Here is a 23,706-nt window from a genome sequence, read left to right on the forward strand (position 1 = left end):
TCACTTTCAGGGATCTTTTAAATACAATTAACACTTTCAGTCTCTTTTAAATACAATTAACACTTTCAGTCTCTTTTCCTGGCTTTTGCTCTGTAGCTGTTTTTTCCATTTTTTCATCATGAACCTTGACATAGAACCTTATATTCATCCCGAACACATTCCAAGACTTCCCTGATGGTTCAGCATCTAAGACCCCATGCTCTCAATCCACCCTGCTTATTTAACTTATGTGCAGAGTACATCATGTAAAATGTCTGACTGGATGACTCACAAGCTGGAATCAAGATTGCTGGGAGAAATTTGAACAACCGCAGATAAACAGATGATACCACTCTAACAGCAGAAAGCAAATAGGAACTAAAGAGTCTCTTGATGAGGGTGATAGAGGAGAGTGAAAAGCTGGCTTAAAACTCAACATTCAAAAAGTTAAGATTATGGCATCTGGTCCCATCACTTAATGGCAAATAGGAGGGTAAAAAGTGGAAACAGTGACAAAGTTCATTTTCTTGGGCTGCAAAATCACTGCAGATCGTGATTGCAGCCATGAAATTAAAAGACACTTGCGCCTTGGAAGAAAAGCTATGACAAACCTAGACAGTGTATTAAAAAGCAGAGATATCACTTTGCTGACAAAGGTTCATCTAGTCAAAGCTATGATTTTTCCAGTAGTCATGTATGGATGTGAGAGTTGGACCATAAAGAAGGCTGAGTGCCAAAGAACTGATGCTTTCGAATTGTGGCATTGGAGAATACTCTTGAGAGTCCCTTGGTCAGCAAGGAGATCAAGCCAGTCAATCCTAAAGGAAATCAATCCTGAATATTCATTAGAAGGACTGATGCTGAAGTTGAAGCTCCAGTACTTTGGCCACGTGATGTGAAGAGCCGACTCAGTGGAAAAGACCTTGATGCCAGGAAAGATTGAAGGCAAAAGGAGAAGAGGGCAGCAGAGGATGAGATGGTTAGACAGCATCACCGACTCAATAGACATGAACTTAGTTAGGCAAGCTCCAGGAGACAGTGAAGGTCAGGGAGGCCTGACATGCTGTAGTCCATAGGATCACAAACAGTCAGAAACAACTTAGCAACTGAACAACAACAACAGAACTTCCCTGGTCCACACACATCTAACAGGGTACATTTCTCTAGCCAAGAGGAATGATTCCATGACTTCAGCTACTGACACAGCTATTATATGAGGTATTTCGGAGAAACTTGTCACATCCCACAAATATCCCTTGTAGGTAGTCTGGGTGGCTCCCTACCCATCAGGCCAACCCTGCCCATAAGCATAAGCTTAGCCACGAAGTCCTGGATAGAAAAATCTTCTGGCAGCTGTCCGAGGTTCTGGTCAGACACCCTGAAATCTAGGCCCATTAATGATCTACTTTAAGCAGATACCAAAGGGAAGAGGTTACAGGGGACTGCTCATCAACTGAAAATTTTCACAGTATTCCTGGCTAGACAGGAAAGCTCCTAGTCTGGTCCCTGGTAACCAATCTGATTCGTATGACAGCAAGAGGGAGGTCTTCTAGGAAAATGCCAAGTTTAGAGGCTGTGGAAGTCATCTAGCCCTTGAAACCAGACTCCTCCCAGCTAAGCCTCTCTGGGTTACTGTAAACCCACTTAGGATTACCTGGAAGATCATTCCAGGTTACTTGCCCTGGAATGATGTTCCAAATTTCCCCAAGGCATGCATCTTGTCTTCTAGGGTTATAAGGGCTTGAGAACAAGGGTCACGTTTACTTGCTCCAATGGTATCCCAGACCGTGATGTGTACACAGCAGACCCCCAACAAATAAACGTCCAGAATAGAGATAGGTGCTAAGATTTCCTATCATGGACTCTCAGCCCTTCCACAACAAGGAAGTTCTCTCTAAAATATTTTTCCCCTGGTCATTTCTCTGCCTTTTCCAGACAACGAAGGTTTTAATTTCTCTGTGACCCATCTTATTTCCCCTTTATTTTAAAAAATATTTATTTATTTGGCTGAGTCTATCTTTGATCTTCATCGCAGCATGCAGGATCCTTAGTTGTGGCACGTGAACTCTCAGTTGTGACATATGGGATGTAGTTCCCTGACCAAGGATTGAACCCGGGCCTCCTGCATTGGGAGCATAATTAGCCACTGGACCACCAGGGAAATCCTTTATTTCCCCTTTAAAGGCTAAGCATTAGAATTGGACCCTACAGGCAATTTCATAAACACTTTTCTGTTGAAGTGCCCTTCACAGAGTTCTTTTTCAGAACTTTTTTGATTCTTCCCTAGTGGCAGATGGGTCTTCTCATTTTTCCAGTCCAAAACCCACTGGCATTTTGGCCTATCCACTTTTGATTCATGCTAGCAGTGACTTTCTCATGCCTGGAAGTCAAGATCTTCACTTGACAATCCAAGTGGATTATCCCAAGGATGTAGGATGAACAAAAGCCCATTAAAGATGTCACACATTTGACCTTGAATCAAGGTTAGCAGTTTGCTGAAGTGATTGTTTCAAGCAGAAGCCTGAAGAAATCTCTATCTATGATCTGTTGGCCACTTCAGAACTTTCGTAATGGAATGGTCAACTCATTAGAAAGAAACATTTCAGTCACTGATGATAGATATGGGCTAATACTTATTTGTAGTTGATTAATATTGGGATTCCAAAATTCAGAGATCCCTGATTTAACTTGATCATTAGAATAATAATATTGCTAAATCCAATTACTACCAAAAAACCAAAAAATGCTGTGGACTCCCCCCCAAAAAAGTCACACATAAATTCATAGTCCTATTAGGCAAGGCAATACTATGAAGGAATGATTTGCTTCTGTGCATTTCTCATTGCTATTTAGCTTGATATTTTATCCTAGGATCTTCTTCACCTGCCTTCCCAGGTGGCTCAGTGGTGAAGAATCTGCCTGCCAAGTAGGAGACAGTTTCAATCCCCTGGAGAAGGAAATGGCAACTCACTCCAGTATCCATGCCTGGGAAATCCCACAGACAGAGGAGCTTCGTGGTCTACAGTCTATGGGGTCGCAAAAGAGTCAGACACAACTCAGTGACTAAACAACAATGACGAATTCATTAAGTGGATAATGTTGGTTTTCATTCCTGAGAAGAAAATTCTAGGTACCTAGCATCGTTTTTTTTTTTGGATACAATGGTAAACTAGATGGAACCCCTGCCTTTGGGAGCTTCCAATCTCATTGGAAAGATGAGATGCATTATATGAGGGGGTGGCTAATTACTTCATATGAAGTTATATAAAGAGTATGAAAAGTATGAAACTGGATTGGATAAGCCCACCTTCCAAATTATAACCTTCATGATAAAGCAAGATTATCAGGAACCAAAACACTAGATACACAACATCAACTCTGTAACCATCTCTTCTGGTTATCCCAAATAAAACAGCAGCATTTGAAGACTGTCAACCAGAAGTGGTCTCAAAGCTGCCGGCTGAGAGAAGGCTGGAAATCCTTTTCCACACTGTCATTCAGGTTTGGACCAGTTCCCAGCATCTCAGTGCGCTCTCAGAGCATATGAGAAAGAGTAGGGCAGAGTGAGTCATGGGAGGAAAATGTAAAGACCACAGTCTGGGGAGAACTTCCTCTGAAGCCCAAATAGGGCAATTTCAAGAATCAATTCTCTTCTGCATTAGTCTGAGGCCAGCTGGAAACTACAGCACAGAAAAGGCTCCTTGTCCTGGATTCATGGACGATCCCGTAGTGCCTTGGGGGTAACATCCAGCACATTCCTTGAGGAAGGAGTCTTGGCTGCCTCTTCCTCCTGCCCTAAGCCCCACATAGAGGAGAGCATTAAATGCTTGTTCATTCTATTCTTTGGCTGGAGCACTTGTAAAAAAGATAAATCTGAAATTTAGCCATAAATTTAGAAGAAGGATCACAAGCCCTTTTGCCATTCCCAAATGTTGACTTGGGCTGGCAGCATCAGAATCCTCTGAGAGAGTTAAAAAAAATTAGCTGTTCTCTTAGTGGGAGACCCTCACTCAGGAGGTCTGATGCATTTTAAAAGTGATTCTGATCCCCTGCTAGTTAGGGGACAACTGTCCTGTGACAGCCAGCCTCCAATATGACCCCCAGTGACCACTACTTTCTGGAGTCATATCTTTGGGTAATCTCCACCCACAAGGCGTACTGTTGATGTGAATGACCAATAAAATACAGCAGAAATGATGGACCATCACTTCTGAGAGGACGCTGGGAAAGACATGGCTTCCATGTTTTGTTCCCTCTCTCTCTTTCTCTTTTGAGTCATTCACTCTAAAGAAAGACAACCACCATATCTTAAGGATGTTCAAGGAGCCTATAGGGCGATTGTATGGAGAGGACCAGAGGGCTCCAGCTGACAGCCAGAAGGAAGCTAAGGCCTGCCAACAACCACAGTAGTCAACTTGGGAGAAGAGTCCCCAGTCCTAGTTGACAACGTGACTGCAAGTTCACGAGATGTTCTGAGAAAAATCAACTGGCTGACCACTCCTGGCTTCCTGATCCTTAGAAACTACTTGAGACAATCCAAGTTTGTTGTCTGAAGCTGCAAAATATAAGGGGCAGGGAGGTAATTTGTTACACTGCAGTTGCTAGCTGATACATTTTCCTAGCCCAAAGGGCAAGCTCCTGAACATAGCTGAGTCTTCTCATGGCCTCCTTTCTACCCTCATTTCACACTATTTCCAGATTCAGGATCTACAGTCTTGAGTGGTATTGACCTGCTTAGGCCCAGTTAACAGAGAACTCTATACCTCTGTGTCTTTGTCTAAGCTGTTCTCTGCTTCTGATGGCATCCCCTTCTTCAGAAATGCTTCCTCAACTGCCCTGGCACCAAATGATGAGTTTAGGTCCCACCCCTCCAAGTGACCACACACACTTCTTAGAATCATAGGTGAAAAGTGAGTTAAATGGAAGAAGGGAAACATTCACATGAAAGAGTCATCAAGGGCACATGAACTTATCAGAAAGAGAAACACCATATGATATCACCTATATGTGAAATGTAAAATATGACGCAAAGATGAATCTATCTCTGAAACAGAGAAACAGACTCACAGATTTGTGGTTGCCAAGGGAGGCGAGGGTGGGGGAGGGATGGAATGGGAGGCTGGGATTAGCAAATGCAAACTGTTACACTTGGGATGGATAAACAAAAGGCCACGCTGTGTAACACGGAGCCCAGCTTGGCACTCTGTGATGACCTAGAGAGTGGAATGGGGGGAGGGGAGGGAGTCTCAGAGGGAAGGAATATATGTACTTAATTGTAACTGATTCACATTGTTGTACAGCAGAAATCAACACAAAATTGTGAAGCAATTTAAATTAAATTGCTTTTAATTTAATTTTAAAAATAAATAAAAATTCTAAAAAGATTCTATTACATAGACAGGGAATTATATTCAACATCCTGTGACAAACTATAATGGAAAAGAGTATGAAAAAGAATATATATATGTGTGTGTGTTGTATATATATATATATATAAAACAATCACTTTGCCATACAGCAGAAACCAACACAACACAGTAAGTCAACTATGCTTCAGTTGAAGAAAAAATAAAGCACATGACTTGCCTCTATGTTGTTGATCAGCGAATTGTCAAACTTGAACCCAGGAATTCTTTTCTCACTGCACACCACACCCACATCTTCCGTGTGCTTGCAGTCGGTCACACCCCAGCCATTGGAGGAGCAGGCTGCAAGGGTCGCCTCGCTGCCGGTGCAGTAGACATTGTCCAACCAGATGGGCCCTGAAGGAAGCAGAGAAGAGAGAAGCCAAGATCCACATCAGAGTAGGTCTGAGTCTTTGGGCTCAGTCTTTGGGTGCATTTGGACACCGATTATGTACACAAAAACAGGAATTTTCCCTAATTTTGGCAGCTGTGTGGGGTCATCAATTGGTTTTCAGTGTGTTGAAATACTTCATACAGTTCAAGACCCTCCTGGATTCCCCTGGCAGAGGGATGTGATATAGGGATGTGGTGGATTGAAAATGATCGGAGTAGAAATCAGATTTAAACCCGAAGTAACATGGTATAATGGAAAGAACAGGGACTTTGGACCCTAAGCTGTTTGATACTAATTCTGGCTCAGCCACTCAGCTCTATAACCCTGGTCAAAGCTTCCTTTTCTCATTGGTAAAGTGGGGATAATAATGACATTTAAATGGCAGGACCATGTGCAGATTAGAGATAGTACATGACACATGCTTCGTTTATTGTTAGTCCAGAGTTACTAAAAAAATGGTAATGATGAATTTCCCTGGTGGTCCAGTAATTGAGAATCTGTCTGCCAATGAAGGGACACCGGTTCAATTCCTGGTCTGGGAAGATCCCACAGGCCATGGGGCAACTAAGCCCGTACACCACAACTACTGAGCTGGCAAACCACAGCTAGAGAGTAGCCCCTACTCTCCACAACTAGAGAAAGCCCATGGGCACCAAGGAAGGCCCAGAGCAGCCAAAAATAAATATTTTTTAAAACGGTGATGATGATGATGATGATGACGGTGATGGTATTAGTTATGCTCACAGAAGGCAACTCACAATGTGAGGTCATCTCCCTGAACCCCAAATCCTGGTGCTTTCAGGTCTCTTCCTACTTCCTGATGTTTCCCATCCACTGATTCAGAGATGGTCCAGCAAGACTAACCCACAGAGCCTCCCCTTCATGCTTCAGAAGTCAGGTGAAGGCAGGGCTGGTTTGTAGCCAGGCAATCTGTCTGGGAGTCCCTGGTGGGTCTCTGCTCACCTCCTGTGCATATTTATCTGACTTATAGCAAGTAGGGAATTCCAAGTGCAAAATGCTAGAGGGTTAACCACAATGAGACACAATCTCACACCCACTAGGATGGCTACTACCAAAACAAAAACTAAAACAGAAAATAACAAGTGTTGGCAAGGATGTGGAGAAATTGGAATCCTTGTGAACTGTTGGCAGAAATGTAACATTGCAACAGAGGAGCTCACGTTCTTTACATGTTGGTGCAGAAAGAATTCAGTGAGAGGCAAAACGATAGGTAAGAGATAGATTTAAAAATATAGGATGCTGGAACTTCTTTGGTGATCCAGTGGTTAAGACTCCACCTCCCACTGCAGGGGGCACAGGTTTGATCCCTGGGTTGGGGACTAAGATCCAGCATGCTGGACTGTGTGCCTGCCCCCTTCAAAAAAAAGAAAAAACCAAAAAGCTAATATCAAATGCTTGTGAGAGATACAAGCAGGCAGGCAAGGGAGCAATGCCCCAAGAGCTGGATAGGCTACATTTTTATAGTCAAAGGAAAAACGGGGAGGGGAGAAGACCACATTCTTCCTCATTCTTGAGTAGATGTCAGGCTTCTATCATCAGCTCCTCTTCCACATCAAGTGGGGGAGATTTTTGTCTCGTTGTGGCCCAACTGGCCCAATCTGTCATGGTACTATGTTAATTAGCTAAAAGCTAGTAGCATAAGCTAAAATATGGTAAGCCATGTCAGGTTTCAGTATAATGAGGGTCTTCTACTTCAGAATGTCTTCTTTCTCCTGTATTTTTGTTTTCAGTGTGCACAGAGGAGCATGACCTAGGGATCATTAACTTATTGACCCCAATGGCAGGATGCAGGTGTTATTTTTCTGCCATTGTTTTATTGTCTTGAGGGCTGGCTCACGCTTCTATTGCACGGTTTTGTTGCTAAGCAAATCTGCTTTCTTGAGTGATCATTCACTTACAGGGGTCTTCCAAAGTTCCCTCTCTATCTATGAGCTCTTAGTGAGATTTTTAAACTATTTGATTATCTTACTTTATCCCTATCAGAATGATGCAGCCCCTATAAGAACACAGGGTGGTTCCTCGAATTAAAAATAGAATTACCATATATCTAGCAATTCCCACTTCTGGGAATATATATATTCAAAAGAATTGATAGCAAGGTGGCAAAGAGATATCTGCACACCCATGTACATCACAGCACTTTTCACAATAGCCCAAATGTAGAAGCAACCTAAGCATCCGCTGACAAACTGTAGTCTACACGTACACGGGAATATTACTCGGCCTTCAAAAGGAAAGGCATTCTGTCACTCGCGACAACATGGGTGAACCTTGAAGTCCTTATATTAGGTGAAATAAATCAGTCGGGAAAAGGCAAATACTGTATGATTCCATATATATAAGGTACTGAGAGTAGTCAAAATCACAGAGACAGAGCGTAGAATGGAGTTTACCACGGGCTGGGTTAGGAGAGTTGAGGAGCGGTTATTTAATGGGTATAGAGTTTTAATTCTGCAAGATGAAAAGTGGGTCCACAACACTGTGAATGTACTTAACAGTACTGGACTGTACCCTGATAAATGGTTAAGATGGCACATTTTATGTTATATGTACTTTACCACCATTAAAATTAAAAAAAAATTTTAAGTGCTAGAGTGGTTTCAAGTAGTGATTTTTATAAGCATCACTACACAAAGAAAGAAAACAGAGTCAAAACTCTCCTTTTTCTCATGACTCCAGAAGGACTCTACAGTAGAGTGGAGTCAGAAAACCTAGGTTCAAATTCTCTCTGCATCAGGACTTCCCTGGTAGTTCAAAGGTTGACTCTGCACTTCCAGTGAAGAGGGCATGGGTTCCATTCCTGGTCAGGATATAAACACCCCACATGCCATGTGGTACAGCCACAAAAACAAAACAAAAAACAAATTCTCTCTGCCTCTGGCATGGTTACCATGTGACTAGGTCAACTACTTCACCAAGCCCATTCCTCAAGTGAAAACAATGATACTAACAAACAGGTCGCCATGGAGATTCAATTAGATTATGAATGTGCCTAGTATGTGTTCACCTTCCCTTTCTCCTTCCTCCTCCCAGTAAGTCAGAAAACAAGGAATTCTGCTGCTTCCTCGCTGCAATGAAAAAGCAGATAAAAACACTCCCATTGTAAAGATGAGAAAACCAAAGAAAATCTGAGGTTCTTCAAGGTCAGCGGGAACCTTGGGTCAGCCTCTGGACTTCGAGGCCCCAGATGAAATGCGTCTGCTATGACAGATGGCAGCTCAGGGCTCAAACGAGAGAACCTCAGATGCATCGAAGGGAAACAAAAGGCTTATTGAAAACATCTGGGCTCAGGTTTTCCAACTGGTTTCTCAATTTGGCTTCGTTTCCAAGCCATCAAGCTCCACTGAAACACATGCTCCCTAATCGATTGCTGTTTCAACAACAAACCAATGTTTGTCTTGCTAAGTACTAGCAACAGAAAAGACCCTCCACGTTTGAAGCGGGGCCTCTTCTATGGAACAGTCTTCAGAAAAGCTGCTGAATGGACAGAGACGGTGAAAAGAAACAGAGCCCTTATTCCATCTGCAGACAGAGAAACCACCCTGACTAAGGGGATGGGAAATAGGACAACACTTAGCTAAAAGTACCAGCAGGAGCTGCAAAACAGATGCCCCAGGGCGTGTTTTATTTTTTGATAAGAAGCATTTGAAATTAGCACCCTGTTGGCTCAGAATGTAAAGAATCTGCCTGCAATGCAGGAGACCCAGGTTAGATTCCTGGGTCCAGAAGATCTCCTGGAGAAGAAAATGGCAACCCACTCCAGTATTCTTGCCTGGAGAATCCCATGGACAGACGAGCCTGGCGGACTACAGTCCATGGGGTTACAAAGAGTCAACGCAACTGAGTGACTTTCACTTTCATTTGAAATTAGCACCCTGGAGCATTAATGCTAACTATTACCCCAAAGAGCTGCTTTCTTAAGAAGCTTCAACTCATCCCCAGTAAGTCTACCTTCTACACAATCCCACCAGTTACCTTCTTAGATAGTGGGAATGTTCATTTCTATGTGCCCCAAGATGACATCACCATGCCAGGTAAACTAATTTGGCCTAATTTCATGACCTTTTTTTCCCCGCTGTGTGCTCAATGCCTAACAACTAAATTGTTCTGATTCCGAAGCAACCAACTTCCAGTTTGCTGCTGGAATGCTCGGTGGTTTGGGAACAGTTCAGTACATGCCATCTGAGAGCTGCTAGGAAAGTGCCATAGGGACACAGATGGGGGCCAAACTTTGGACGTAAAATGCCAGTCGGGGACTTCCCTGGTGCTCCAGGGGTTAGGAATCTGCCCGCAATGCAGGGGATGTGGGTTCAATCCCTGATAGAACTAAGGTCTCACACACTACAGGGCAACTGAGCCCGTGGGTCACAACTAATGAGCCCACATACCAAAACTAGAGAGTCTGTGTGCCGCAACAAAAGACCTCTCATGATCCAACGAAGATTCTGTGTGTTGCAACTAAGACCCGATGCAGTCTAATTAATTAATTGATTATTTTTTTAAAATGCCAGATAATCAGAAGCAAAACTTCATTTTACTCCTTCCACTCATTTACCCTAAGAAGATGCCTCTCCTGATGAAAGGAGAAGAGATGTACCAACAAGTTAACAGATCATTTGGAGAGAAAAGATCATAAATATAATTCTATTTGAAGTCCAGCATTCCCCTGGCTGTCGGGGCAATGGAGATACTTCAAGCTAGGAGCTTCGGGGCCCCATTGCAGTCATCTGCTGGCTTCATCACTCTGATCTGAAGAATGACGCAGTGAGGGGGGGATTACATTAAACCTCAGATCTGAAGACTCACAAAGGAGAGCAAACATCTGAGGTTCGGGAGGCTGCGATTCCATCCAGAGAGTGAGAAATGGGGCAGCTGTCCCCTCCAGAACTCTCTAAAGGCCCATGAGGTCTCTAAGCTCAGAGATGCTTTGGGAGAAAAGATCTATTGACAGGCTGGGCTGGAAACCTGGAATATCCCTGGTGCTCTCCCTGGCTTCATTACTACAGCCTGAACTTGAGAAGTTCACCTACAGTGTTTCTGATTCATCCAAAGAGCTGTCTAAACGCCATCAGAGCACATCCCAGGGCACAGGTCACTATGCCAAGTACTGCTTGCCAACTATTTTCTGTTTCGTTTTGGCCACACTGCACAGCATGTGGGATCTTAGTTCCCCAACTAGAGATCAAATCGTACCCCCTGCATTGGAAGCACAAAGTCCCAACCACTGGACTGCCATGGAAGTCCCTTGCCAACTGTTTTTAATATTTTTCAAAATCAAACTGAATCAGCATTGGTGGTATAGTGGTGAGCAAAGCTGACTTCCAAATCAAACTGAATCATGATTAATGAATATTGACTGAATGTTCACCATGCACCCAGTGTTAAAAATCCTAAACTGATGCTGATGAGATTCAAATATATTTTACATCTAAAGGGTCTCTTGGGATAAACCAACTACCACTTTACATAGACAGGATAATGCTTAAAGTCCTAGAGACAGGACAGTTAAAATTTTTTTTAGCGTCTCTTTCTCCCTTCCTCTCTTTGATACCTATTCTTTCCTAAATCTTGATGGTTTCAATATCCCCAGAGAGGACCCTTCAGTACTCTTAGTTTGTCACCTCCTCTCTCCAATGACTCTCCTCATCCTACATCATCTAGTATCCCATGGTCATAGCTTAGACTTTGAATTACAAACTATCTCACCCCTTCCCCAATCTCCATTTCAACGCCTCTAGTGTGTATCTGCGTCCATGAGCCCACCTTTCTAGCACACTCCTTCTACTACTGCAATCTCAGCTCACAATCTGTTGATCTTACCAGCTTTCCCCAGTCCTTCAGTGGCTTCCTGGAGTACCTTGTTACCTACCCAACTTGGACTCCATGGACCTTGATTTTAATCATTCCCTTGAAAATTCCCTCTACTCCTGTGAACTTTTCTCCATTCATCATCCTTGGATGGCAAAGTCTGAGCCATGCTAACTCACTTCTCTAGCTACCCCGTACCTGCTCCTGAGCAGGTGAGTGGGGGATGGGGGGAAAATCATGTCCATCTTACCTGATGACAGGTAAATTTTAAGTTTAGGTAGAGAGAAAATAAAGATGTCACTAGAAAAACCCCAAAGGCATTGAAAAATATATGTTATAAAATAATCAGGCTTAGAGAGCCTGGAATAGAAAACATAAATCTGATGTTACCTCTAGATCACTCAGCAAGCAGAAAAAAAAGAGAGATGTGAAAGGCTAGAGAAGTTATCCAGGAGTTTTTGTAAAGAAGACAGGAAATGGGTTTTAAAAGCCTAGCACAACAGTCCATCGGGTCGAAAAAGAGTCAGACATGACTTAGCAACTAAACAGCAACAACAAAAAGATGCGAATACATCTTTGCTGCTTTTACTTGAATCACGGTAAGGAATGCAGAGTCAGCTTCAGAGAACAGTTTACACTAACTGCAGTCTCTTGATCCAGTTATCCCAAAAGGACATATTTAATGACACAGAAGTGAGACATGTATGAGATGAGATTTCCTCTCTCCTAGAATTTCTAGAATAATTGAAAGCCAGGGTTAGGAGGGACTAGAACAGTGATCAATTTCAGGGACTCCCAAACCTGGCTACATGTACAAGCACATTCAAAAGTTACAGAGTCCAAGACTCCATCTAGACCTTAACCCAGAATATGAGGGGTTAGCTCCCTGAAGATTCTAATGCCATTAGCGTGGCTGGTGGCTCAGAAGATAAAGAATCTTCCTGCAAAGCAGGAGACCCAGGTTCGATCCCTGGGTCTGGAAGATCCCCTGGAGTAGGAAATGGCAACCCATTCCAGTATTCTTGCCTGGAGAATTCCATGGACAGAGGAGCCTGGTGGGCCACGGTCCACAGGGTCACAAAGAGTCAGATACGAGTGATCAACTTTCACTTTTAATCAATTTATCCAACAAGAGTTTGGGGACCTCTGCTTGAGTCCAGCAGCCACGCTAACACCTGGGCACACGCTAACACCTGGGCAGCCGCTCAGCCAAGTGGACAAGGTGCTTTTGCTTTACTAACCTCCAGCTAGGAGGGGTCCTCTAGCTGGAGTTTTTATTTATTTTTTGGCTGCACCATGTAGCATGCAGGATATTAGTTCCCTGACCAGAGATGGAACCCATGCCCCCTGCATTGGGAGCATGAAGTCCTAACCACTGCATCACCAGGGAAGTCCCTGGAGGTTTGATTTTATCTTTAATATTTATTTATTTACTTGGTTGCATTGGGTCTTAGTTGAGGCACTCAGAATCTTCATTGCACTGTGTGAGATCTTTCATTGTGATGTGTGGGCTCAGTAGGTATAGGGCATCGGCTTAGTTGCTTGGTGGCGTGTAGGATCTTAGTTCCCCAACCAGGGATCGAACCTGCATCCCTTGCATTGTATGGTGGATTCTTAACCACTGGACCACTAGGGAAATCCCAAGATTTTATTTTTAAATAATGCCCTTGGTCCTTATCTACTTCCCCACTTACAACCACAGACTATGACAGTTTCAAATGTTCTTAGAGAGCCTAACTTCCTAGTTATCCAAGAGGATAAGCATCTTCCTGTAAAGCATACAGTTAATTAGGTCAGTACAGGACAGAGCCCCAGGTTCTGGGCTCCACCACCTGCCCTCCCTCAAAATGATCTCCCCCCAGTTTTTTTCAGTGTATTGACTGAGCTTATCATGAGTGGAAAGAAGAAGCCAATCAAAGTGAAAAAGACACTTCCCTGGTGGTCCAGCGGCTAAGTAACACTTCTGGCTCTCAGTGCAGGGGGACTGAGTTCAATCACTGGTCAGGGAACTAGATCCCACAAGCTACAACTAAGAGTTCGAATGCTACCATCTAAAGATCCTGCATGCCGCAACCAAGACTGGCACAGGCAAATAAATAAATATTAAGAAAAAAACCCCCACAAAATGGAAAACAGAAAGTAACTCTGTTCTTATCCTGGCCAAGCCCAGCATGCTAATACTAAAAGCCTGAACTCTACCCCTTCAGGAGAATGGTAGAGTCAGGGATGCTAGCCTATGGGCAGCCCTTGTGACAAAGAGCAACAGGCTCTTATGAAGGAATGGTTAGGAGAAAGGCACCGTGTCCCCCTGGCTGATGCAACCCCAGGCAGTGCACAAGGCTTGAGAGATGACCATAGATGGACCTTGGTCACTACCTAGGGTCACTTCCTGGTGTAGTTGGCTCAGGACCAGGCTGCCAGATTTTGTGTCCTTAAACCAGGAAAGTAAAAGTGAAAGTCACTCAGTCGTGTCCCTCTGTTTGCCACCCCATGGACTATGGTCCATCAGGCTCCTCTGTCCATGGAATTTCCCAGGTGAGAATACCGGAGTGGGTTGCCATTTCCTTCTCCAGGGGACCTTCCCGATCCAGGAATGGAATCTGGGTCTCCTGCCTGTCAGGCAGATTCTTCACCATCTGAGCCACCAGGGAAGCCCCAAACCAGGAAAGTCGTGGGCAAAGCAGGACTGGGGGGAGGGTCACTGTCTCCCTCCCGCACACCCCTGCATTCCCGCCTTCCAGCATAGACACACAGGCTGCCCAGATGGAGTATTATCAGGGATTCCTACTTGACAGTAACTGCAGCTTCGTTTAGGAGGCTACCCCCCTGGAAGCCTGTTGCCGCTCTCTCCAGGGGACCCCAGAACTCAGTTCCCAAGCGCAGAGCGATTTACCTTCCCCTTTGCCGTAGGAGGAACTGGCAGTCCAGGACTTGGCCTCCACGTAGCCCAGCTCCCGGCAGACGACGTGTGCGGCGTGGATGGTGAAGTCATCATCGCACACGGTGCCCCACTGGCCGTCGTAGTACACCTCCACCCGGCCCTCGCTGTGCTTCCGCTTCTGGCCCGCCAGGCGCAGCTGGATCTTGGCCACGTCGGAGGGCACCTCAGGCCGGTGGTACTCGGGGGCAGGCTCCTGGAAGTACTCGGGGTAGTGGCGCCAGCTTTCGTACTGCGCCAGGCTTAGCGTGGGCAGGAGGGCGAGCAGGGCCAGACAGCGGCAGAGGCAGGAGCTGCCGCGCCGCTCCATCCCTGTCCTCGGGCTGGGGGACCGAACGCGGGCGGGCACTTGGCGCTCAGGACCAAAGCGCAGGAGTTTCCTGGAAGAGGGGAGAGTTTCGGGTTACAGATGTCTAGGAAACGGCCAGTGATTTCATACTCCTTCGCTTAGGATTGAAAGCTCATTCTAGATTCCAACTTCTTCTCTCCTCCCATTGCGCTTCAACCAGACAGGTCTAGGAAGTCCTACCTCTTTGCCCTCTACCCTACCAGATCTCTGAAATGCTTTTTATCAGCGCAGCTTCTGGCAGGAAACAGAGCACACTCAGACTTCATTTGAGTTGAGTTTTTACAAAGACTGTTTACAGGAATGGATAAAAAAAGAGGTGATATATATATATATATCATATATATATATATGTGGAATATTACTCAGCCATAAAAAAGAATGAAATAATGCCATTTGTGGCAATGGATGGAGCTAGAGATTATCGTATTGAGTGAAGTAAATCTGACAGAGAAAGACAAATATTATATGATATCACTTATATGTAGAATCTAAAAAAAATGGTACAAATAAACCTATTTACAAAACAGAAATACAGTCACAGATGTAGAAAACAAATGGATGGTTACCAAGGGGGAAGGGAGAGCAGGAATAAATTGGGAGATTGGGATTGACATATACACATACATATATATAAAACAGATAACTAATAAGGACTTACTGTATAGCACAGGGAACTCTATTCAATACTCTGTAATGATCTATATGGGAATAGAATCTAAAAAAAGTGGACGTACGTTTATGTATAACTGAGTCACTCTGCTGTACCCCTGAAACTAACACAACATTGTAAATCAATTATACTCCAATAAAAATTGACAAAAGAGAAAAAAAGACCCTAGATAGAGATGTGGACAGAGTTCAAAGAACAAAGGACCATGTAATAACCAGGCTGGCCAGAGGGGGCAGCTGTTATCATTGCCAGTCTTGGGGGTGGTGGAAAGAGTAGCTGAACCCAGAAGGCGGCTGTTGGAGCTGTGGCTTCAGTGAAGGGTCTCAGAACCACATCACAGCAACAGGGGTAAGGGGAACAAGTTCTTGACTTCACTGTCCTCGGGCTTCTAACCTCCTTCTGATGTTCCCCAGTGGGCAAACCCAAGCTGCTGAAGACAAGCCTGTCTCTTGGCGAGTCTCTGCAGATCTGCCTCCTGGGCACAGGGAGGGTGAAGGTGGGGAAGCAGGCTGAAGGGAGGCAGAGGGTCTTCAGCCCTCTTCCCCCTTCTCACCTCTGTGCATCTTGTTCTCCGGGGCCCAGCTCAGAGCCCGCCTTCTTGGGGGCAGCACTCCTACTGACACAGCCCCCCAGGATCTTCCTTCCAAAGGGGCTTGTTACCTAGACCTTCTCCTCACCCCTGTCCCCAAATACCTTCATATGCCCAAAGAGCCTACAGACTGCTTAAGGGCAAGACTTGTATCTCCTCCTTCTTTGGCTCCTCCAGAGTAAACATAATAGGTTCATGGACGTGTCTATGGAATGAAAAGGTGATTTGCTCCCAGGAACTGAGTGGCTGGAAAAATGAAGACGTGAGAGTGTCTGTGAAGAGGGCTCGGGGAGACTCCCAGGTAAGGCAGGCTTCCTCCCTCTGGACGTTAGCTGCCCTGAATGGAAATGGCCTCTTCCAGGTGCTGAGATAACACTATGAGACATCGAGTCTCCGTCTCTACTTGTTCACGGGGTGCTGTATCCTCTGCACATATCTGAACCCTCCTCTGGCTCCAGGCGTCCAGACACCCTGACGTGCTGCCCACACACCCCCCAGATCTCAACATGTTTTATATTCTGGATCTCATGGTGGCTGAGGTCACTGAGATAGGAGGCAAAACTCCTTAAACAGTTCTAACACAGGGCCTGTCCTTAGCTGAGCTGAAGTGTAGCCCCAGAGAGCAGTCCTGAGGCACCTCTCCTGCCCTTGGGGAAGCCAAGGAGGCCCAGGCAACAATTCCGGCCCTTTTTAAGTTTCCATCCCTGAGGGCTGCTGGGGACTGAGTGCAGCCTGCTCTGTACACAGAGGGCAGACATAAAGGTCTTTGTGGTGAACAGGAGCAAGAAAGGTTGAGTGGCCTGTCATCAGGCGGCAAGGGAGGATAGGACAGCAGAGTTGAGGGGAGCACGGACTCTGGAGCCAAGCAGTTTGGGCTTGAATCATCATTCTGATGCCAACTAGCTGTGTGACATGGGGCAAAACACTTAACCTCTCTGTGCTTATCAATGTTCCTTATCTATAAAATGGGAATAATAATTGTATCTAGCTCCTAAAATTGTTATGAGGATTGACTGAATGGCACATAATATGCCTTAGAGGAGCATGTGCCAAATAAATATTTTTAATTTTTGTATTTTTAAGATTGTGGTCACCATACCCAGGTGGAGCCTACTTCTAATTCCAAAATGAGGTCCTAGAGCAGAAAATAAAGACTTAGCTCATGTACCTTGATCCTTCCATAATTCAGAGAGATAGGAAGACAGTTTTAAAGGACCACAGGTACTTTCTTTCATGGAAGAGGAAGTAGAGTTGGAAGATAGGGCTCCCAAAGGAAACCAGGACCAGCAGGTAAAAGCTACAGGGGAGCATCATACATTATCAGTTGAATAGGTTGTGTGCATGCTCAGTTGTGTCCGACTCTGCGACCCCATGGACTGTAGCCTGCCAGGTTCCTCCATCATGGAATTTCCCAGACAAGAATATTGGAACAGGTTGCCATTTCCTCCTCCAAGAAACCGTCTTGGCCCAGGGATCGAATCTGCATCTCTTGTCTCCTGCATTGCAGGTAGATTCTTTACCACGGCACCACTTGGAAAGCCATTAACCAGGTTAGGGCCAATCGTATTTCTCAGTTCATAGCACATCACCATCAAGGGAAGACCAGATAACTTCCCAAGAGTAGCCCAGGGCGGATGATCTAACTTGGAGAGAGGTAGTTCCATGTTTGTTGGAATGGCCTGGTCCTGTCATGGGTGCTAGGGTGGAGATGCCAGGGCTTGGCAGACAGTCAGGACCAAGGACTTAGGAAGGCCCTCTGGTTCACTGGAGGTCCAGCGTCCTCATCCTGTGACTCACAGACAAGGCCAGAAAGTTGTGGGGTTCCTGTAATGGCCACTTGCAGATCACAGGCTGACAGGCTAGTATGTGGCCCTGAAAGGACGCCTCATCCCATCCACACTTCATTCCCGTCCCAGCATACTGCCGTCCACGAGCTCATCTATGCCTCACTAGAACCTTGAGGCGCTGGGTGAAAGGATGGGGACTCTTATTCTGCAAGGGAGAAAATCGGGAACTAGAGAGAGAGGACTTTTCTTATTAGACTTCACCAGAGTTGCTCAGTTCGTGCAGGCAAAGCCAGAAGTTATCAACCCCAAGTACCAAAACATCAAAAATCCACGAACACATATAAAAACTGTCCAAATTCTGCCTGGGACACAGATGCCTTTCAGTCAGTCAGTCAGTTCAGTCACTCAGTCGTGTCCGACTCTTTGCGACCCCATGAATTGCAGCACGCCAGGCCTCCCTGTCCATCACCAGCTCCCAGAATTTACCCAAACTCATGTCCATTGAGTCGGTGATGCCATCCAATCATCTCATCCTCTGTCGTCCCCTTCTCCTCCTGCCCTCAATCTTTTTTTTTTTTTGGCTTCCCGACCGGGGTCAGCGAGGATCGGCGCAGGTGAAGGTTGAGAAGCCCTGCCGGCAGCGCCACAACACCGCACTTTCGGTTTCAGCAGCCGCGAACCGGAAAAGGAACCCTGCCCTCAATCTTTCCAGCATCAGGGTCTTTGCAAATGAGTCAGCTCTTTGCATCAGGTGGCCAAAGTATTGGAGTTTCAGCTTCAACATCAGTTCTTCCAATGAACACCCAGGACTGATCTCCTTTAGGATGGACTGGTTGTAGCTCCTTGCAGTCCCAAGGGACTCTCAAGAGTCTTCTCCAACACCACAGTTCAAAAGCATTAATTCTTCTGCACTCAGCTTTCTTTATAGTCCAATTCTCACATCCATACATGACTACTGGAAAAACCATAGCCTTGACTAGATGGACCTTTATTGGCAGAGTAATGTCTCTGCTTTTTAATATGCTGTCTATGTTGGTCATAACTTTCCTTCCAAGGAGTAACTGTCTTTTAATTTCATGGCTGAAATCACCATCTGCAGTGATTTTGGACCCCCAAAAAATGAAGTCAGCCACTGTTTCCACTGTTTCCCCATCTATTTGCCATGAAGTGATGGGACCGTATGCCATGATCATACCAACATTCCTGACTTCAGTATTCCAATGATGCTGCTCTCCTTCGCCCTTACTCCAGCCCTTCACATGTCACCCATCTGATCATACCAGCCTAGACTGGCTTAAGTTTTTCCACCTCAATCAATGTGCTCCATCCACTCCCACCCTTCCCTCTAAAAAGTGTATGTTACAATCCTTCCTGTTCTTCAACATCCTTCCCAGATGTTCCTAATCAGAATCAGTGTCTTCTCTGATTCCCTTTAAAATAGCATCCTGCTTGTGCTTTACCACATTGTCATGTCAGACTCTACTGGCCGCTCGAGTCCCAGGGGCAGAAGACATCTCTTGTCATTTCTACACAGTACCCTGTGTTTCTGGCTACAGCAAACTAGTTTGTAACAGATAAAGTTTCCTGCCAAGGACAACTGGAAAAGGTAGATAAAATGCAAAAACCATGTATTTGAAGTCACTGAAGAGCTATCGAGGCAGCAAGGACTCAAGAAGCCAAGAATCCAAGAGATGAAAAGCACAGCGAGGTGAACCTTGCACTTGTGTCTGCTTTTCCCCTTAAGTCACTTGCCAATTACAAGGCAGTGGCCAGCAGGCTGGGAAGTTAAGTAAAACTTCAGGCATCCTCCCAGGACTAAGGGCACAGACACTGGGGTTCAGAGCCTGCCAAGGAGGAATAGTCCTGTTTAACAGCGCCAGACTTTCAGATAGGGCTTCTTAAAGAGCTAAACTCTAGAAGTTAGGACAGGGTTATATTCTCCATGTTAGAAAGATCTAACATCCGTATAATTGGAATTTCAAGAGGGGACAAAGAACGTCTGGAAGAAATATTTGAGAGGATAATTGTCAAGAATTATACAAAGCTGATGAAAGCTATCAAAGCCCAGGAAGTATAGTTTACAAAGAAAACCATCCTGGGGCACATCAAAATCAGATCATGGAAAACCCAAGACAAAGAGAAAAGCTTACAAGCAGCTGGAGTATAAAAGTGTTACCTTCAAAGGAGCAACAATAAGATTAACAGCTGGACTCTCACCAGTAAACAAGAAAACAAAGAAGATAATCACATGATGTTTTCAGAGGGTTGAAAAAAAATAAGTCAACCTAGAATCCTGTACTGCTTGGAGAGGATAAAGGTTTTCACAGAAGTGGCAAAACTGTGTCTTCAGAGAATCCACGAGATGGAAATACTAAAGGGAGTTCTTTGGAGCACAGGACCAAGCATCCTAGATGTAGAATGAAGGAAATGGAAGGAGAGGCTATGTAGGTAAATCTGAATGAAGATCAACTGTGTAAAATAATAATGTCTCATGGGGTTTAAAATGTATGTATCATTGGGAATTCCCTGGTGGTCCAGGGAATTTCTCTGCACTTCCATTGCAGGGAGCACTGGTTCGATCCCTGGTCAGCGAGCTAAGATACTCCATACTGAGTTTTAAGCCAGCTTTTTCATTCTTTTCTTTCACCCTCATCAAGAGGTTCTTTAGTTTCTCTTAGCTTTCTGCCATTAGAGTGGTATCATCTGCCTGAGGTTGTACATACAATTAAATGTTTAAATGCATGTCTCTCAACATTCTGCTGTATTAATTCACTTAACGGAGTGAACACCATTATTATCAAGGCACAGAGAGTTTTGGCAAGTTGCCTCAGTTTGCACTGTTGGTTAAGTGGCAAGGCAGGCTCTGAACAAGGGCCAGCAGGCTGACCTGTGTCCTTCGCCTTCATCTCTGTGCTCCGTGGCCCCAGCCCAGCACTTGTCCCATCCCCTGAGCTTCCCCCGACACGAGAGCTACAGAGGCCTGCAGCTCGTCTATTCATATCTCAAAAAGAAATGGAAAAAATTTGCGGTCTGCAATTTTTTTAAAGAAATTGTAATCCTTGGATTTGCCTATCTATAAACTGGTCCACCCATATTCATGGAGTCTCCAATCTGTGGGAAGGCCAGGGTTCAACTCCTAAATCTTTCTTTGATAAGTGCTCCTGAATTTGTTGCTTCTTTTTTGGGGCCTTCTCCTACTCCTTACTCTGAGGGATTGTGAAAGATTAGACCCAGATGTTTCTCTTTTCTTTTAAAAATAGCTTTAATTTTTTTTCTTTTTTTACTTCCTTATTGCGAAAGTTATACAAGCTGGTAATAAAAATCTGGAGAAGGCAAACAAGTAAAAAGTGGAAAAGAATTTGCAGTAATACCCCACTGGAGAGAACGATTGTCAACACGGTTGTGTCCACCCCTTCCAGCCTTTTTTCTGTGCATCTATGTGCTGTGCGTGCTCAGTTGCTGAGTTGTGGCCAACTCTGCAGCCCCATGGACTATAGCCCCCAGGCTGCTCTGTCCATGGGATTTCCCAGACAAGAATACTGGAGTGGGTTGCCATTTCCTTCTCCATCTGCAGATATATATTTCCTCTTAAAACTTCGAAGAATTTTCTACATACTGCTTTGTAAACTGCTTTTCCCGTTTACCAATCTACTGCAAACATTATGCCTCACTGACTTTTACAAGATTTACAATGCCTTTTACATTCAGTATTATGGATGTGCCATAAGATTGAATAATCTTCCCAGTAAATATTTTACTGCTATTCACATCACTGAAATCAATATCCTTGTAGCTAAAACTTCCCACAATCTTGGGATAAATCCCTAAAAGCAAAATTGCTAGGTTAAAGTGCTAGTAAAAAGGGAACTCTTCTGCAAAACAATATTAAGTGCCTCCAGAAAGACTGCTAGGGTACACTCAACCTGCAGTATGTAGGCTTCCCCACAATCTCAAAATTCTAGCCATGACCATGCTTTCAAAACCTTCTTCGTTTGATAAAGAGGGAGGAAAAAGGTATTCTGTTTTAACCAGCATTTCCTTTACTAGTGAGCCTGACCTTTTTTTCTTCAGGTTTTATTGACCACCTGTATTTCTTTTTTTTCCCTGGAAATTATCTCTACATGTCTTCTTAAAATTCCCTTTTCTGTTGTATGTCTTTCCCTTACTGCTTTGCAAAATTCATTTTTCACGTTGGTATCCATCCAACCCACAGGAGGAAAAAACTGCCAAAGTCCAAAGAAGAGCTTGGGAGGATGGAGAGCAAAATGCCGCAAGGCTACCACCACAGCCCTCCCTCTGCTCTGTGGTGGGCTCCATTCTGCCACCCCCTGCAGATGCTCCCATGTGCCATTTTCCGTTCTGCATTTGAACTGGGGTTCAGCCCCTTCTTGGGGGAGTCCCCAGCTACCAGGGGCGAGGGTGGCCTGTAAGGGAATCTGTTCAGGGTGGTCCCCCTGCTTGTGGTCCCAGCTACAGTGTGAGTCCAGTGACAAGGTTGTTGGCAGGCTGACGACCCAGTTTAGAACCAGGCCCCACTGGGTGTCCCCAGGTTCGGGGATGAGAACCGGAGTCTCAGAGCAGACAAGTGGCCTGGGCCAGTAGCTCTTCGTTCTCCAGCCTCCGCGCTCTGCGCCCTGGGTCCCCTCCCCTCCTAGCACCCAGGGCCCCTGGGGCCAGGGAGTCCTCAAGTCCAAGAGGTGACAGCATGTGGTCCAGGGTGACCGGCACACATGAGTCCATGGGGGCGTTTCGGGTGACCAGGGTCCCAAGCGGGGACCGCAGGCTGACTCTGTGGCCTTAGCTTCCGGCCCCGCTGCAGCAGTGCTGGGGGCTCCACAGCCTCTGCTGGCGAATCAGGACTGGTCAGTTGCGGTTGGCCGGGCTGTACCAGGAGCCCTGGGGGCGGATGTCCCCCCCCTGCTCAAATCGCTCACGCGGAGGCAGCCCTGTTGGTGATGGGTGGGGGGCTCACTGGCCCCGAGACTTACCATGGTGCCTGGCACCTGTTGCTGCTGCTAAGTCATGTCAGTCATATCCAACTCTGTGCGACCCCATAGGTGGCAGCCCACCAGGCTCCTCCATCCCTGGGATTCTCCAGGCAGGAATACTGGAGTGGGTTGTCATTTCCTTCTCCAGTGCGTGAAAGTGAAAAGTGAAAGTGAAATCGCTCAGTTGTGCCCAACTCTTCACTACCCCATGGACTGTAGCCCACCAGGCTCCTCTGCCCATGGGATTCTCCAGGCAAGAGTACGGGAGTGGGTTGCCATTGCCTTCTCCAGCACCTGTTGGGTGCTTATTAAAAATCGATTGGACAATAACAGCATATGATAGCTCAAAGCAGACCCATTCTCATGATGCTTTTAAAATAAGCTCTAATTCTTGATCATAGGTTAAAGGCCTATTGAAAGCGAAGTGCAGACATTCTTTGTGGTCCAGTGGTTAAGGATCCACCTTCCGATTCAGGGGAGGAGAGTGGGTTCCATCCCTGATCTGGGAACTAAGATCCCACTAAGTTGCCCTGGAGGCAACTAAGATCACCCACCTCTGCTGAGCCCCTGACCCACAACTATACAGAAGGCTGGGTACCCCAGCAAAGATCCCCTGAACTGCCACTAAAACCCAACAGCAGCTGAATAAATAAATATTTTTTAAAAAAGTGAAGTAGATGGAGGGGGTTCTTGACGTTCTCATCTTCCATTGTATGGGTCCTCTTACCTCTCGGCTACCCTTCCTCCTGGCATTTGCTGGCACCATTGGTTCCCAGGG

At 45.4% G+C, this 23,706-nt stretch overlaps 1 protein-coding gene and 1 non-coding gene across 2 annotated transcripts in view; one reads left to right on the forward strand and one right to left on the reverse strand.

Moving 5' to 3' along the window:
* Positions 1-23,706, reverse strand: part of LOXL2 (lysyl oxidase like 2) — a 113,165-nt gene that overhangs the window by 66,134 nt on the left and 23,325 nt on the right. The window contains exons 2-3 of the mRNA XM_086416444.1: positions 14,501-14,925; positions 5,566-5,741 (exon numbers count right to left, since the gene is read on the reverse strand). Of these exons, the coding sequence (XP_086272570.1) occupies positions 5,566-5,741; positions 14,501-14,855 (531 nt within the window). The 5' untranslated portion in view covers positions 14,856-14,925. The remainder of the gene's footprint in view (positions 1-5,565; positions 5,742-14,500; positions 14,926-23,706) is intronic.
* Positions 2,447-2,582, forward strand: LOC147367382 (small nucleolar RNA SNORA2/SNORA34 family). Its single transcript, XR_015132207.1, has one exon. It is a non-coding gene; the product is annotated as a small nucleolar RNA SNORA2/SNORA34 family (small nucleolar RNA).

This window comes from Bos grunniens, chromosome 8 (genome assembly GCF_055505025.1).
Source record: "Bos grunniens cultivar Pamir isolate PY7600 chromosome 8, Bosgru_T2T1.0, whole genome shotgun sequence".
Classification (NCBI taxonomy): domain Eukaryota; kingdom Metazoa; phylum Chordata; class Mammalia; order Artiodactyla; family Bovidae; genus Bos; species Bos grunniens.